The sequence below is a fragment of the Monosiga brevicollis genome, genomic scaffold (assembly GCF_000002865.3).
Source record: "Monosiga brevicollis MX1 MONBRscaffold_2 genomic scaffold, whole genome shotgun sequence".
Taxonomy (NCBI): Eukaryota; class Choanoflagellata; order Craspedida; family Salpingoecidae; genus Monosiga; species Monosiga brevicollis.
In genome coordinates, this window is record NW_001865039.1 from 308,072 (window position 1) to 323,826 (window position 15,755).

General features: G+C 55.2%; 4 protein-coding genes across 4 annotated transcripts; 3 read left to right on the forward strand and 1 right to left on the reverse strand.

Annotated features, from left to right (window-relative positions):
* Positions 1-1,260: 1,260 nt before the first annotated feature.
* Positions 1,261-1,476, forward strand: MONBRDRAFT_3760 (uncharacterized protein; the record flags this gene model as incomplete). Its single annotated transcript, XM_001742017.1, has 1 exon — positions 1,261-1,476. A coding segment is annotated over one exon (216 nt), but the record flags the coding sequence as incomplete, so codon positions are not given.
* A 708-nt stretch (positions 1,477-2,184) lies between these two features.
* On the reverse strand, positions 2,185-6,269 carry MONBRDRAFT_30732 (uncharacterized protein; the record flags this gene model as incomplete). The annotated part of the gene is made up of 10 exons (XM_001742475.1): positions 2,185-2,485; positions 2,629-2,879; positions 3,007-3,162; positions 3,278-3,363; positions 3,619-3,851; positions 3,925-4,061; positions 4,156-4,233; positions 4,413-4,550; positions 4,724-5,117; positions 5,314-6,269. The coding sequence occupies 10 exons, from the start codon at positions 6,267-6,269 to the stop codon at positions 2,248-2,250; spliced, it is 2,667 nt and encodes an 888-aa protein (XP_001742527.1). The 3' UTR covers positions 2,185-2,247.
* A 644-nt stretch (positions 6,270-6,913) lies between these two features.
* Positions 6,914-10,564, forward strand: MONBRDRAFT_4761 (uncharacterized protein; the record flags this gene model as incomplete). Its single annotated transcript, XM_001742018.1, has 5 exons — positions 6,914-7,256; positions 8,108-9,031; positions 9,176-9,341; positions 9,524-9,629; positions 10,199-10,564. 5 exons carry the CDS (start codon positions 6,914-6,916, stop codon positions 10,562-10,564), a joined length of 1,905 nt encoding a protein of 634 aa, XP_001742070.1.
* Positions 10,565-11,221: 657 nt separating this feature from the next.
* On the forward strand, positions 11,222-15,704 carry MONBRDRAFT_35416 (uncharacterized protein; the record flags this gene model as incomplete). Its single annotated transcript, XM_001742019.1, has 3 exons — positions 11,222-11,842; positions 12,861-12,921; positions 14,844-15,704. 3 exons carry the CDS (start codon positions 11,222-11,224, stop codon positions 15,386-15,388), a joined length of 1,227 nt encoding a protein of 408 aa, XP_001742071.1. The 3' UTR covers positions 15,389-15,704.
* Positions 15,705-15,755: the final 51 nt, after the last annotated feature.

Below are 15,755 nucleotides of genomic sequence, written 5' to 3' on the forward strand. Positions count from 1 at the left end.
GAAAATAAGATTGAGAGGCACTTGTTCGGGATTTGTCCATGAGGCAGGCCTGCCAAAGGATCAATTGCACTGTGCGTAGTGCATTGTCCGAGCACGAAGACGCGGGAGCTGACCTTGGGGGGATGCGTTATTGCATCACGATGCTTCATAGAGCGATGCCTTTTGGCGCAGACGCGATTAAAGGACCAGTGGCCGCAGTCGCAGCAAACAGCGCTGGGAAAAAAGGTGGTCAAATTTTCGTTGGCATGTACAGGATGGCTTTCAATGTAGTGCGCCATCAGCGGATCGCCCTTGCGCATTGAGCACACACATCCTGGCGCAGGACAGTCAATCCAGTTCAGAGAAGGAAAGCACTCGGAAGGGCGGCGGAGATCGGGTGGAGTGGAATGGTGCGTTTGAACATGGCGTTGCTCATTGGAATCCGAGACAAGCATGTTGCAGATTGCACAAGACACCGGAGAAGGAGTCGCCATAATGGCTGCACGCAAAGAAAAGAAAGGCAAGGTGAGATGGTTCACGCATCAATAAATGGCAGCGCATGCGAGGAATGAGGAAGGGTGGGGACTCACCGTTGAGGAGAAGGAAAATGCAACGGAAATTGTAACGGAAGAACGAATCTCAACGGTCAAACCATAAGGGATGACACTTGGTACGTGACCGAAGTTGTCTCGATGAACAGGTGAAAAAGTGTCTCCGCCCCAACTCGAACACCAACCCCTCCGTGCCTGGGCTTGCTTGTTTGGACACACATCCGTTCGCTCGCTTCCCCAAGCTCAACGCTGCCCTTGTGCAGTCACTACCAAGGCATCACAGCCTCTCTGTATTTCAACAGTGCGCTCGAGCGTGACCGCAGCCATGGCTGGATTTGATTCACGCAACCTGGCCTTCCTCAACTTTGACAATCTGGCTCAGCCCGACTTTTTCCAGTTTCCCGGAGCCGTCCAAGCGCCCTATGCTGCCCAAGCCTTTCAACAACCTCAGCCCCAGCATCAACAACAACAACATATCCATCAGCACCCCCAGCCTCACCACCATCATGGGCATGGGCATGGGCAGCAAGTCCAGCAGCCAGCTCAATTGGCACCGGCGCCCACGACCGTTCGCAAAGCCGCCCGCAAGGGCGGCAAGGGCGGCAAGATTTACAACTGCCCCTGTTGTGACAAGGTATGACAAGCAACCAGCTGCTCCTCGCGCTACCGCCACAGCCTTTGAAGTGCCAACGCTCACCGGCATCGCCTCGTCGCACTCCTGTCTTAGACCTACTCCCGTAAGACGCACCTTGACCGTCACTTGGCCGTACACGGAGGCCAACCCCTCTTTGTCTGTGAAACGTGTGGCAAGCACATGTTCCGCAAGGATCATTATCGCTACCACCTCCGCACCCACTCGGACGACCGTCCTTTCCCCTGCACGCATGCCAACTGCGACAAGGCCTTCCGCCAGCGTGGTGCCCTGAAGCGCCACCTCGTCTCGCACGAGAACCGCGCGCGCCGCATGCAGCAGCACAGCCAGCGTCGCCAGCAAGCTGCCAATAACGCCGCTGCGGCCGCCAACCACGCGCATCAACCTCATCCCATGGCTCCCCAGCCCCCGGCTCAAGCCATGCCTTCCTTGATGGCCCAAGGCGTTCTGCCCCCCAATCTGGACTTGAGCAACATTGACGTTAATCAGCTCATGGACAACATGGGCCATCCCGGCGATGTGAACAACCTCGTCCAGATTCTGCTCCAGTGCCGAAATCTCCTCGATGGCAACGCAGCCCCGGACATGACCAACATGGCTTTGCACCAATTTCTCGGAGGTCCCGTTGGCCTTTGAGGGCTGACCGAACATCTCTTTGCCTGTGTATATAATAGCCTGATTTCATTGTTGCTTGGCCTTTTGGTGGTCTCAGGTTCCATCATACTCGATTCAGTTATACTTGTTGTTCCTGTCGTCGTGGCATCGCTGGTCACCCATTGTTCTAAACGACGTTCTCTTCTTTTGTCATCATGAAACTCCTCTCCTGTGTTTTTGTCTCCTTCTTTTTGAGTGTCTCCTGCACGACTTAAGGTCGTGCCAACCACCGCCAGGTGCGGTGTTTATGAGATGGCTCCGTGGGCCCTAAGTTTCGCATGTGTCGCGTCTACCTCTAACCGTGTCTCGGATTGAAATGCACGAAATGAAATCGATTTTCTGAATGCATTTTTTTTTTTTTTTTGACTATCACATGATCAGACACCAGTGATGAAGAGGCACCGCCGGCTTTCAAGCCAAGGAGCTTTCCTCGGCGTCATGCTGTGACACCAGTGTCAGCATGGCTTGCAAAATGGCCACGTTGGTATCCATCATCACCGCCATGGGCTCATTCGTGTTTGAATCAGTCCGAGCTGAGCATCCTCGGGCCAAGCCCAAAGCGGCATGCAAGAAGCTTTGCCTGCCAACGATTGACACAAGCCGCAGGATGTCGGACCAGGCATTCTTGGCCACGAGCCAATGCAACATCCTGCCCATCATCCCATGTCATCGGAGCAATGAGTACCCCACATGAGCAGGGGTTACCAAAGTCATTCTGGCAAGCAACAGGCAAAACTGCCAAACCACAGGCAGCGGCACGACAACCAAGGCCCGAACTCTATTATTGCTTACCGCCACGCCTGGGCTTCGAACAAGACGCCATCGTCGTCGCTTGAATCGGTCTGCCACCCTGTTGCGCTGAGAACGTCGCTGCCCGATGCAATCAGGTCCATTGCTTGCGAGATGCCACCCACGGTAGCCTCGTTCCCGATCAGACTATCAAGCAACGCCTCTAGCAACCACGTGTAGGCACACAGGGCTTCTTTTGGCGGCAGCTCGCGGTGGATTCGGCCATGGTTGAGCGAGCGTAGCGCCAGCTCCACCTATGCGTTGACACATCGCGATGCCACATGCCGAGCCATGAATGCCAAATAATGAGGTGCAGTTGGGGTGGAAAGATGTGGCGCAGATGTGAGTACACCGCTGAACAAAGCACACAAGAATACGCACTTGCTGCGCTTCCATGTGAGCGCGGATGGTTTGGAGGGTAGGTGAGAGGGCACTCGTCGTTGACCAGGCACTGCTCTCGAGAGCAATACAAAGCAGCACAGGCACATTGTGCTGGCAGCCCAAGTACAGCCAGTGCTCGTCCGACACTGTCCTTGTCTGCGCACCGCAAGAGCATTGCCATAAGCTGGAGACCGAGCCAGGCACAGAGCTGTCCCTCATAGGCATTGCGTCACCACTCATGACAACTCGACATGCCAACGGGATGCCCTACCTCGCTCAGCAACCACTTGCCCACGACAGCTTCGCCGTCGAGCAGACATCCCAGTTCGAATGGAAACAAGGTATCCAAAAGCTCGCCTAGATACCGGTTGCAAAGCCATGGCGTGAGACCTTTCACGTTGGAAACGGTGGATTGGCCATTTCTGTGGGGGGGCCGCAAGAAAGCCATGCAAGCCGGCGTGTGTGTGTGTGTGTGTGTGTGTGTGTGTGTGTGTGTGTGTGTGTGTGTGTGTGTGTGTGTGTGTGTGTGTGTGTGTGTGTGTGTGTGTGTGTGTGTGTGTGTGTGTGTATGTGTGCGTGTGGGTGGGCAGGGGTCATAGGATTGACACTGACCATCGGGTCCACCGCCATAGAGGCGTAGTGGCAAGATATTCCAGTTACCATCGGTTACCAACAAGCGACCACCCGAGGCCAGCACTACGTGCAATGGCAGGCGGGGGTGCACGATGGTTGCGTGGGCTTGAGCTAGCCTCGGGTCCACATGCACCAGGGTCGAGCCGCCACTCTTCGGATCAAGGAGGCGATAAACGGTCCCGTCTCGGGTTAGCAAATCAACTCCTTGGTGCCTGCAAACGGCGCAAGGAAGAAATAAGAGTACCTCCAAGCGAGACGTCTGTGGTGGACAGTGCAGCTACGCACCGAGGAAGCACGGCCGCTGGCGGCGCATCAAGCTCGAGACCCGGGTAATGCGCCACTAGATAAATACCCTTGTTGCTTCCGGTGGAGTGCTCAAGAAAGGTCACCGCTTTTCCTTTGACGAGCACTCGCCCGTCATGCTAGCGCGAGGCCAGACCCGGTGACCAGGGCGCATGAGTTGTGGAATTGCGATATTTAGAGGCCTGGTGGGTGGAAGGAAAGCTTCAACCTTACATCTGGAAGCACATAGCGGCAGCGCGCCAAGGAAGTCTTGAGTCCGGGTGCCTGAAAGTCGGTCAAGACGGCCAAAACCTACCCACCGAGCAAGTGAGAGATTAGACGCAGGTAGCATCAGCGGTGGCACGCATGTTCGAATCCTCATGAGGAAACCCAGCCGCATGCTGAGTTGTTGTGCAAAATAAGAATGTCAGGCACACGCTTCTCTCAAGTGTTTTTCTGGTGCCCAAAGCCCAACATCAAGATGCCTGTACCTCGTCATGGTAGACTTGCAAATCAACACAAGTATTTGGCAGTGTCAGCTCGCCTAGCCGGCGCAGGTCCTGGCCACTGGGATGAATGTGTACCAAAAGCAGTATGGTGTCAACGGGCCGACCTTTCCATAGCAGAATCTGTCAACCCCAGCCCCCCAAGCCAACAAAAGCCAGTTGAGAGTTGAGCTGCGAACAAGGGTTGTCAGATTCCCCGCGCAAGTCTCGCTGTGTCAGCGAGGCAGAATGCGCACAGAATCACAGACACAACGGGGAGGACGGCGATGGCCAGAAGGAGCAGGCGCGTTACAAACCATGGCGTCCCAGATAACGGCATGCATGGCCCGCAGGCCCTCCCCAAGCTCAAACTGAACAAGTGACCTGATTCGTGGCGGAGCGTCGGATCCACGAGAAATAGCCAGCTCGGCCATTCCCAAGCTAGCACTGTTGGCAGTCGTGTAGACGAGGCGCGTGCCCTGAATGACGGCGCTCACCATGACGTCGTGGTTGGCCGCCAGGCGCACAGCAAGCTGTTGATCGAGGTGCAGCTCACGCAGTTGTCCATTGGCTTGTAGTTCAATAAACGCCATCAAGCCCGTGCGGTATACCATTACGTGCCACGACTGAAGCGACAGTATGCCGATAACACCATCCACAGAGGCCAAATCGGTGAGATCACGCAAAGCGGAGCGATAGTTGTGCACCAATCTAAAATGCAGCCAAAGTTCATTGGTGAAGTCAGAGGGTATGGAGGACATTCAAGTGAGGTCCAACTCGCCCGTCCAAGGAATGAGAAGACTCCACCACCAGCAAAGTAGCAAGGAGCGACGGTCTTCTGACACCAAGGACTAGTTTGGCCTGCCCCGGCAGGGTGGGGTGGGAGCTGAAGAAGCGAGTAACGTACCCAGCCTTGTTGTTCGGACACCACACGTGGTGATGAGCACGCATCCATTGGCGATAGGGTTGCAGCAGTGCCAGTTCACCCTCATCGTCCTGCTTCGTGTCTTTGTCAAAGTAGCGAAGGATTCCGCAGTGTGCGTGCTCTTGACGAGCGCGGCGCTCGATTCCGTGCACCACCAAGCGACAGGTGCCATAGGAAGTATTGGCCACAACGCGGGTGGCCTCTGGCATGGGAGAGGCGGCCGCAGGGCGGGCCAGCAGCGGAGAGGCCACAGGCGTGGACGGGGCAGCAGAACTTCGCGGCGAATTGGCAGAGGAGTGAGAGACGGAGAGCATGGCTTGCCGGCGGTGCTTCTTCCAGTGACGGCCCATTTTGCGCAGCAAAGCGGCCTTGCGAGCTACGGCCAAGCCGCGAGGCGAGGGCACCGGTCCTACTTGTGATGAGCGCCGCGAAGCACTCAAGTTAGACCCCTGACTAGACATCTCCATGGGACGCCAAAGATGAAGGACCAAGTCAGAGAGGCGCGGCCCGAATAGCTCTTGCTGGTAGAGATCGATAAAGTGGACTAGCTCAGCCGCCACAATAGGGAGGGAGGTGCTCCTGGATGTGTCGCGAAGCTGGTGCCAAGTCACCAGGCTGAGCAGAGCTTGGCATTCAGTCCATGGCGGCAAGGTAGCTCGTTGCTCGTGGCAGAATTCCAAGGTGTGCACCAGGGTTGTGCTCAAGGGCCGATCGGTCAGCAGCGCGCTGAGGACCGGTACGAAGCTTGCCTTGCGCAGCGCAAGCAAGAGGGGGGCTCGGTCCTCAGCTGTGAGGGCTGACGGTCCACCCGGCTCCGTATCACCACTGTGCACGGTGAGCGGGGGACTACTTCGAAGCTGACCATCATCATCATTACTGATCTCGCTGGACCGCGATGAACTCAGGCCCACGCCTGCTTCCGAATCAGGCGCGGCCATGATTTAGAAAAAAAAAAAAAAAAACGAGAGAGGACGAGTGAAAACAACAACAGTTGTTATGAACAGCCGGTCTGTTTTCATTCTTTCTGATGTGTGCCTGCATGTATGCAAACTGTGTTTTTTTTTTTTTTTTTTTTTTTCTGATGCGCTGAAATTGGCGGCACCACTTTGATTGACCTGCCTGCCTCAAGAAGAGGCTACCTTTGTTGGGAAGGGCTTGAGTGGTATTGTTTGTCCACGCTCATTTGATATCACACATGGCACTTGCGAGCAACGGCTCAACTGCTCAACTGCCGTTGCACACTTAGTTATCCTTCATGATTGAACCCGTTGGGCGAGCCTCCCCGCAGACCATGTTTACCAGTCCAAAGCTGACTCTCGTGGGAGTCTGCCTGCTCGGTCTTTGGCCTGGCGTACAATTGGCCTCAGACTGCCCTCTACAACATTATCGTCCAAGCGGCCAGATTCAGTGCAAACCTTGCTCTCGCGGGCCCTGCCCAGCCAATCGCTATGAAGCGTTGCCTTGCTCGGCCACGGCCGACCGTGAGTGCGTGCTATTTCCGCTGAGTGGTGACCAGGATTGCTTGACGGGAGATTTCAGCGCGTATACGGCCTGCAATGCTACCTGTCTTCCCGGACAGATCATGGCCATGGGCTCTCAATATCGGATCCGGCATGTGCGCCGCAATCCACGCGGCAGCGGTACGCCGTGTCCTCATCTCGTCGAGGAGCGCGCTTGCTCGGCCATGTGTCACTCGCCGTGCCCAAGCGATGTGCAAGATCCAGCCCAAGTGTGCGACCCAACGCTGAATCCCTGCGCGTTTGCGCAGTGCGGTCAGGAGGGCACTTGCCACAATCAGGCGCTGTGCCGTTGTCGGCATGGCTGGTTGGGAGCCCGTTGTCAATGTAACGCCACCATGTGCCTTAGCCTCTCGGCTGCCACCTGCCACTCCAATGGCACTGTCGTGTGCGACAGTTGCCCAGATGGTGCGTGTTGTCCTCGCTATTGTCTTGTTTACGCCAAGCCCTGCTCACTTTTCGTGTCTTCATCTGCGCCAGGCTGGACCGGAGCGGCCTGCAATTTGACATGCCCGATGGGCCAATGCGACAGCATAGTCTCCTGCGCCCAACATGCTCCCGAGGATAAGGTGTGCCGCAGCTGCCTCGACGGCTGGGCGGGGCCAGACTGCAGCATTCCTTGCTCCAATGCCACTCACTGTGCGCAAGGCATTCAGTGTCGACAAGTGAGCATACCCGGCTGTGCTTTGCAATGATGCATGTTTACCCCTATCAACCAAGCCCAGGAATCGTCTGCTCGGGCGTGGACATGGCTCACGGCAATTTTGTGATTGGATGGAGCAGGACGACACTGAATTGAGTTGCACGGCCTGTGAAGCTGGCTTTTGGGGCAGCGCCTGTCAGCAGGTGGGCCTTTCGCGCAGCGTGATCTCCGTGAATAGAGGTGTTGTTGTTGTTGTTGTTGTTGTTGTTGGTTACATCCCAACAAAACAGTCTTTTGATCCATCTGCCACTGCGGTCGCTTTGGGCGACCAATCAGGTCTGATGGTCACAATTTGGTTTGTTAATGTTGCCAACGGTTGTAGACTTGCTCCCTTGCTCATTGTGCCAGGGGCCTACAGTGTCAACAAGCGACTGGCACGCCGCTCAGCTGTGACGAGTGCACCAGTGGCTTTTCAGGTTCGACAATGGCATCCTGTCCGAGTCAGGCTCTTGATGCATCGCACCCTACTTCTATACATGACACATGCTCGCGTGTCGCAAAGCACAGGCTCAACTGTCAAGGGCGTGCTTGCCCACTGGTGTGTTTTGACTTATAGGCCCGCTGTGCGAAAGTGCCGTGCCCACCTGCACAACTGATGCAAGTTGTGGCCTCGGCACTCTTTGCAATGGAGTTGCATGCGTTTGTGAGTATGGGCGTTCCCAGAGTGGCACTTCATGCGATCGACAACTGCCGGCCTTGGACCCAGCCAGCACCTGCCAAAATGCTACGACTCCAGCCGTCTGCCAACCTTGGCGATACGACCTGCCTCGGGGAACGCTGGCGGGTCCAGGCGTCGTGGTCGCCTGTGCCGCATCTAGTTGCTGCTTTTCGCCCTGCCTTGATGATGCGGCTCTGCAAATTCAAGCGAGAGACCTCATTCCACCTGGCCAGGGTGGTCCAGTTCTCGCATTCCTGAGCACGGGGGTCCCTGGGCTTGTCTCAAGGCCCATGTCTATGCATGCCGTGGATCCTCGAAGCAGCGCGCTTTGGCAGCTGCCCATGACTGCCAGTACCCTCTTTCGTTTACCCATCGACACACAGCGTGCCACCTTGTGGGCCGTCGAAATGCCCAACGGCCAGCGCCCGCTGACTGTGCTGGCTGAGGCGACACGGACCGTGCTGCAAGTGCAAACATGGAACAACAACGCCACAGCCCCGTTGTCCAACATGCGGGTGTCGGCTGTTTTCGATGATCGGTGGCATCACCTGAGCGTGCGATTAGATAAATTCAAGTTGACGCTGTGCCTGGACAATCGCGCTGTTGTGACGTTGGACGGGGACTTTCGGGGCAGCCTAGACGCCGACAACAAAATTGTGTTTACAGCCAGCAATGTGACCCAAGCCGTCGGTGTTCTTGATCTGACTAGCTGGCGTTTGCTGCCCGGGCGCAGTAGTGCGGAGGGAGCGTTTGCCCCGCTTGACCTTCTCGTACTCACTGAGCTGCGCGCGGTACAGGAGCGCACCCCAGTGGCCTTGACCGGTGCGTGTTTTTCGCATCTACTCGCTTTTCGTGGGGCGTGAAGTGTGTCGGTTGTCTTGATTATGGACCAGGGTCAGGGCTAGGCACACCTTTTGTCGACGCACCAGATCTCGCTCATGGCTTTTGGGCGTCTTGGTGTTTCAGGACACGCGTACTCGACTGGGGCAGGAGCGATCAATCTCAGAGCCGGCTTTCGAGTTGACTTTGCGTTTGAACAAGAGGCGACGCAGGACACCGCCGTTCTTATGGCCAAACACGATCGCACAGGCGGCATACTTTGGGCCATCTTTATCAGCCAAGCTGAGCATCGGTGAGAGTTTTCTTTTCCTCCTCCTCTGCGCCTTGACCTGCGCACGGTGGCTCGAATCAAATGTTGGGTTGTGGTAGAGGAACAAGTAAAGGGTGTGAGCACTCATGTCATATTATGTTCCTCGTGTTTGGTGTCCAGTCTGGCTCATTCTGCTCTTGCTTTTGTTGTTGGCTGCTGTGCAGCCTTATCTTCTACTATCATATCGAGGCAACCTACGCAGCTGGCAGCAACATGTTGTCACGTGTCTACACACTGCCGTCTCAGATGCACACTCAGCCGATCACTCAGGTTCGTCGTTATCATTGCTTCTGCGAGTCAACTTTGTCGTTGGAAGAGGACTCTTGTCTTCTCATGGCGTCATCAGCGAGTTGAGCTGACCTGCCAATCAAAACGTTGCGTGGCTGGCTTGCTGCAGCTGGCTCTGGTCATTCGCTCAGAGGATCTTATTTGGATCTTGCCCACAACTTCATACACTCAATCAGTATGTTACACCTGCTCTCCCAGCCCCATCCTGGCATGGGGCGTACTTGCCAAACCCCGTTGGACAGGCGAGCGACGAGTCTGGCGCCTTCACTGGCAATTCTTGCCAGCTCGGCGTGCAGCTAAATCCTGTTGGCTCACGGTGATCTGGGGGTTTTTTTCCCATGGTTGTAGTTGTTGGCGCCGATTGTTGAAGATGAACAGGGCGATGTGGTCCTTGGCAATCGCTTAGATGCTTCATTAGAGTTTCGTGGTTTCATGTCGCGTTGCGATTTGCTCGTTGCCTGTTCTGCCTGCGATGCGACCAGACTCTTATAATTCACACGTGCGAGAGCATCAGGAAGTCCAGTTATGGCGACTGAGCTACGTTTGGTCAGCACGCCCATGACTCTGCCGAAGGATTCTGGCGCGTTCTGCCACGCTACCTCCGTGCAGAACAACAAACCCACATGGGTGCGCATCGTAATAACGACAGTAACATTAACGTCAAAAGACCGAAGACGATCGACACGGCTGCCCAAACCGATCCAACCGTTCAAGTCGCCCCAACCCTACCCCAACACCACGGGAAACAGGTGCAAGCAAAGCAAGCAGAGGAGTTTGTTTTCGTACTGGCTAAGTCTTCTATACGAAGCACTTGGACAGTCATGTCGATGCCAGGACCCGCTGCTGGCGTTTGGGGTCCCACACACGACATCAAGAAGACGACATCGTTGCTCCGTTGCTCCGACATCCAGCAATGACGTTGAGATGCGAAACACGTTTCTGCCTGTGTTAGATTTTGTCTGACATAACGTTCGAAGCGGACCCAATTGTCCGGAGAAGCCTATTGGCACTTGACCCCAAACGCTGCTTAGTCCTGAGCAGAAGCAAACTTGGTGCTCCCCATGCTCGATTTGCTGCTGTTGCCAGCACCAGGAGGTGCTTTACGAGTGCCAGAGTAAGGGGGCCGGAAGAAAGGGGTTGCTTAGGGAACCTTGTCAGGTTGCTTGGGAAACTCGTATCTTGGCTTGGGAGCCACTTGGACTGTCCGGCTGTTGCAAGGCCCGTCTTGGGAGCGCTAGGTTTGGAGACCATGTGTGAGCGCCAACCCGCAATGCAGTGGTAATTGAGGCAAAACCACAAGCAAGTCTGCTCCCTAGTCTCCCTTTACCCACAGTCCTCGCCTGCTTGTCTGTCAGGTACAAGTTGCTGTTGGACACCTGAGAACACCACGTTTCCACAGAGCTATCCGTCATGAAGGTGGAGGCTGGATGGGGCTATAAGTGGCTGCACAGATCCGGTCCGTGCCATTTTCCTCAACCATCTTGAGCCAACCAGTCAATTTCGAGGAACAAGAACGTCCACTGCTTGTGCGCTCCACTGCCACATCTCCTCTCTGCCACATCTCGACAAGCACTATGGGTGGTGGTATCAAGTTGTATCTTGGTGAGGCTGCTCCAGCTGCGAGCGCCAAGCCCCAGTCACCTCCGCCCAGTCCCACGCTCGCCGACGTGGTTCGCGTAGCCTATACCAAAAATTCTCAATTGAGTCGGCGTCAGACTGATCTGCGTCATTCGCTGCAGCAATCATGCTTCTGGCGCCACTTGCAACACACTTTCTTCAGCAACCCGAGCAAGTGCTCCATGTACGAGGCCATGACGGTGGAAGAGTTTGAGGCGTACAGTCGCAGTGAAGAGCTGAATGGCAAGCTGACACCGGTCAAACCTAATGTGCACTCTGCACAGTTGGAAGAAAACGACACTCATCAAGCCGCCACCTCAGTGGATGAGGCAGCGCCGATGCAGATGCATGACGTCGTCGAAGGTGTAGCGCCCATGCACGAGGACACAGACGAAGCTTCTGAGACAGGCGACGAAGAAAACGAGATGATCCCGACTCGTGTGGCGAGTCAGGTTGCCATCGTCTGTCACCCGCGCCGTATGTGTCGCCATAGCGCACGATCGGGTCTGAGCTCCAGCCCACGTTTCCGCCGTTTTCGCGAGGTGATCAAGAACGGTGCCACATCCACCGTGGTTCAAGTACAATGCATGCCACGATCTAGTTGGGAAGTGCGGCCGTGCCATAGCCCCCCTGTCGTCACCATCCCTTCCTCGCAAGAGCAGGCCTTTGTCTTTTGAAGCGTCCACGAGATGGCTCTTGGACCCTTCCCATTCGTCTCTGTGTAATTGTTTCTCCTAGGTTTTGATGTTAACTGCCCGTGACTGAATTTCTGGAATCAACCCCTGGCTCTGCCTTTTGAGTTTTTACATGACCCGTCAATGTTTTCCGTGATCATTGTAACATCTTATCTTTCTATTGTATCCGCTCCGGCCAGCCTTTCCGCTGTGACAAAGCTTTTTATTGGATTTGTATGCGACTCGGCGATTTCGAACCGCCAACCTCAATCGATTTGAAGACACACTTTCCTCGTGCTGTGTCATCTGTCAACAGTTTCATCGATGCTTAGCAAGTTGGAGAGAAAAAAAAAAGGAGAATCACGTATCACATGGTAGGGGGAGTGACTTGTGTCGAGCGATCAGCAGACGCTGAGCACTGACGAGCGCCCCGCAGAGCTGTGAGTCGTTTTCCATGCTCAATTGCGACCCTGGTCAAACTGACGCTGTTGAAGCTTCACTACTGCACGACGAAAGGGAGCGATCAAACCCCATTGAAAACGCAATAGAAACATGATTGACATGTGAATCTACCACCCGCCTCATGCGGAACGATCACAAAAATCAACCAGCAAATCGAGGTAAAACACCCGAGGAACACCTTTATCTCGGCAGACAAGCCAGCGCCAGACAGCCTAGTCATTCTGGCGCGTCATTGTCCGTCGAGCACGAGGGAAGCGGGGCGTGGCTTTGCCCCACAAGCGCAGTTGAGATCGGTGACCGAGCAGGCGGTGGCGTGGTCGGCGAGGAATGGCGGGTGCCTTGGGGCGCTGCCTGGAGACCGAGGCGAGGCGCTGCACGCGAGCAGCATGTAAAGAATGGCGATGTAGAGCCATGGGTGATGCAACAGTTGAGGCAAACTCCATGGCTGCCGCGTTTGTAGATTGCCGAAGTGTTGATGAAACTCCTTGAGAGTGTGTGGCTCCGGGGACTGGTGCTATCAGGTTTGTGACTGTGGTTGTGGCTGGGGCTGGGGTTGTGACTGGGGCTGTGACTGGGGCTGTGACTGGGGTGTAAGGGGCAGATACCATCGGTCTAGGGACTGTGTTTGGTGCTTGGCGGAGCAATGCAGTTAACAGAGCCCGCAAGAGCTGGTGAAGAGCGGCGTGCTGTGGCGCTGGGTTTTGTGATATGGCTGGCGAGGGGGTGCTAACACATGGGCCATCGGTCACGGCAGAGTGTGCTGCTTGCAGAGGATGCAGAGGAACGGCCGAAAAGGAGGGGGTGTTGAGTTCGCTCGCCATCTTGTAGAGATCGCGCCAGTCGGGTACCACTGTGTATTCAAGATGCAAAATGAAACATCGACTCGAGTTTGTGAGGGAATGTCAACGGGTTTGACCGTGACCGTTGCCTGGCTAGAAGCAGAACGGCAGGCCTGAATGAAGTTGCCTCGCGCCCAAAAGTCGTAGCCTAAATTCCACAGCTGATGGATGAAATCGCCGCCAGCGTCAGCGTGTAACAGCACCGAGTAAACACCCTAGCCATGTCGCTGGGTTTGTTCAGGCTGATATGCTTTGCCATCAGCCAGTCGCGTTCAACCCAGAACGTTGAGGGTGTTCTCACGAATTCAGGCGAGAAAGGGACATTGTTGCACGTCTTGAAGAGTTCAAAACCGGGCCAAGTGGCGCCACGTTTCGTATTTTGACCAAATTTTCCCGAATCCCAAACCTCACCCCCTAGCCGATGTTTGCAGGGTGATCGGCGGCTGTTTAACAAAATGTGCCAAAGTCCCTTGTTGGTCCCGCCTCGGCATGCTTTGTCACCGTAATCGCTGCGTCTGTGCCTTGTGACGCGCCCTGCGTGCCTGTGCTCGTTCGGTTCATAGGCTGATCCTGATCCCCAAACTTCTTCGGTGTGTCTGCTCTATCTGATTTCCGACAACTAGACTTTCTTGGCTGCACGTCTCAATGAGCAGTCGTATTTTTGGTGACTATTTGTGGACTTGGCTCTCGACTTACATGAATGTTGTGCGATGCCTGCACGCATCAGTTAGAATTCCTAGAGCGCTCTGAGAGTGTGCACGAGTGTTTGCTGCGAAGGATCTCTGAGAATGCTGGAAGCACGCGCCCAGTGGTTTCTTGGAATTGTCTTGCTGACGCAAGCGCTCAACATCAAGTGTCACGCGTGGCACCGGCTCGGCTCGGATGAGAGCGCGTGCTCTCAAAATTGTGCCGGGTTTTTTGAAAGTAGTGCGGTGCCGCTGGCGGTGCTGCCGATCACATGGCGATCGCTTGCCAGCGGCCCCAACTCGCCACATCTAAGCGCCAACCGGCCCAGATCACACGTGCGTGGCTGCATTTTGGACGCAAACGTTGCTAAGATGAACCAGCACACTGCCTCAATGTCATAGTTCCGAAGGATCCCCAATCTCTTGTCAGAAAAAGCTGCATGGTGTGGTCTTATTGCAAAAACAGGTGGCCCCCCCACCGTTTCAAGGGAAAGGGATGGCGCGGAGACCCACACGTGGCGGTCGGTAAAACACCTTGGACGCAGCTGCATGACGCCATGGGTTTTCAGACAAAATGGCATTGTGATCGGAAAAAGTAGAATCAAGGCAGTTCCTCAGAAGCAGACCGTGCCTGCCATCACCATCATCACCATCCTGAGGTATTTCAGTCACAAAAACAAAAGAGTTGTGTCATAGATCTGGATATCTTCGGCCTTGGGATTGGTTTGTTCTGTCTGATGTGTGTCTTCACCCAGCTTTCCCGCTTACTACCTGATTGGGGAGAAAAAGGTTCCTTCGAGGAAACTCCTTCCAACAGCAAAGCAACGTGAGGTGGTTGCAGGACTCGGTCGGGCGTTTGAGTTGAGCTCCTGAACTCAGAGTTGGCATTTTCCTCCTACTCCTCCTCCTCCTCCTCAGGAACAGAAGTCGAGTATTCAACCGTTATCTCCGTGTCCATCACCATGACTGTCTTGCCTCCCTCTTCTGCCGCCACTCTGGCTGATGTGGTTCGCATGGCCTACCACAAGAATGTCAAAATGTGCAAGCAACGCGACCGCGCGGCGCTCCGACAGACAGTCCAGCAGTCGCAGTTCTGGCGCCACCTCCAGCACACCTTCCTGGAAGATCCCAAGGAAGGTGCCCGCTTGGAGCGCATGACCGTCCCTGAGTTTGAGGCCCGTCATCAGCGATCAGCTAGCCCGCTGAGCCGTGCCACGTCTTCCCAGCCGACATTGACCTGCCCTGTGCCTGCCTCTGACGTCTCGAACGAAAACAACCTGCCCACCCGTGCCTCCAAGTGTCGTCGACTTTCTCGCCGCGATGCACACGCCGCCAAAGACATGAAGACCGACCTCATCGCCCCTGCTCAGCAGCGAGCTGAGCTCAGCCATGTTGTGATCCAGCCCTGGCGCCGCCCCATTCTGGCCTCGGTCAACCGTGCTGGTGTTTGCTCCACCGTCTAGTTAAATTGGTCATCACTGCCTATTTACCAACCCCTGTGGGGCGTATTGCTTGTCTTGTACGCGTCCAGTATTAGCCTTTTTTCCCTTTGTATCGACCTGCTCCTGCCAGCCCGAGTCTATGGCAGGCCTTGTATTTATTTCAATGCGCTTCTTCTTCTTCCCCTCTGTGGCTAGCCTTTGCATTTGTACATGATGCCAACCCGACTGTTTAATAGTCTGCTCTCCCCTCTGAACACACACAACTCTTGCGTTCAAATGGAGCCGATGCCACTGTGTGGCCAAAAAGTCATTTTCCAAATCGATCACCCTTTCCTCTACTGCCATCATCTGTCATAGTCTCGATCCTACTTTCTCTCCTTTTGCATGC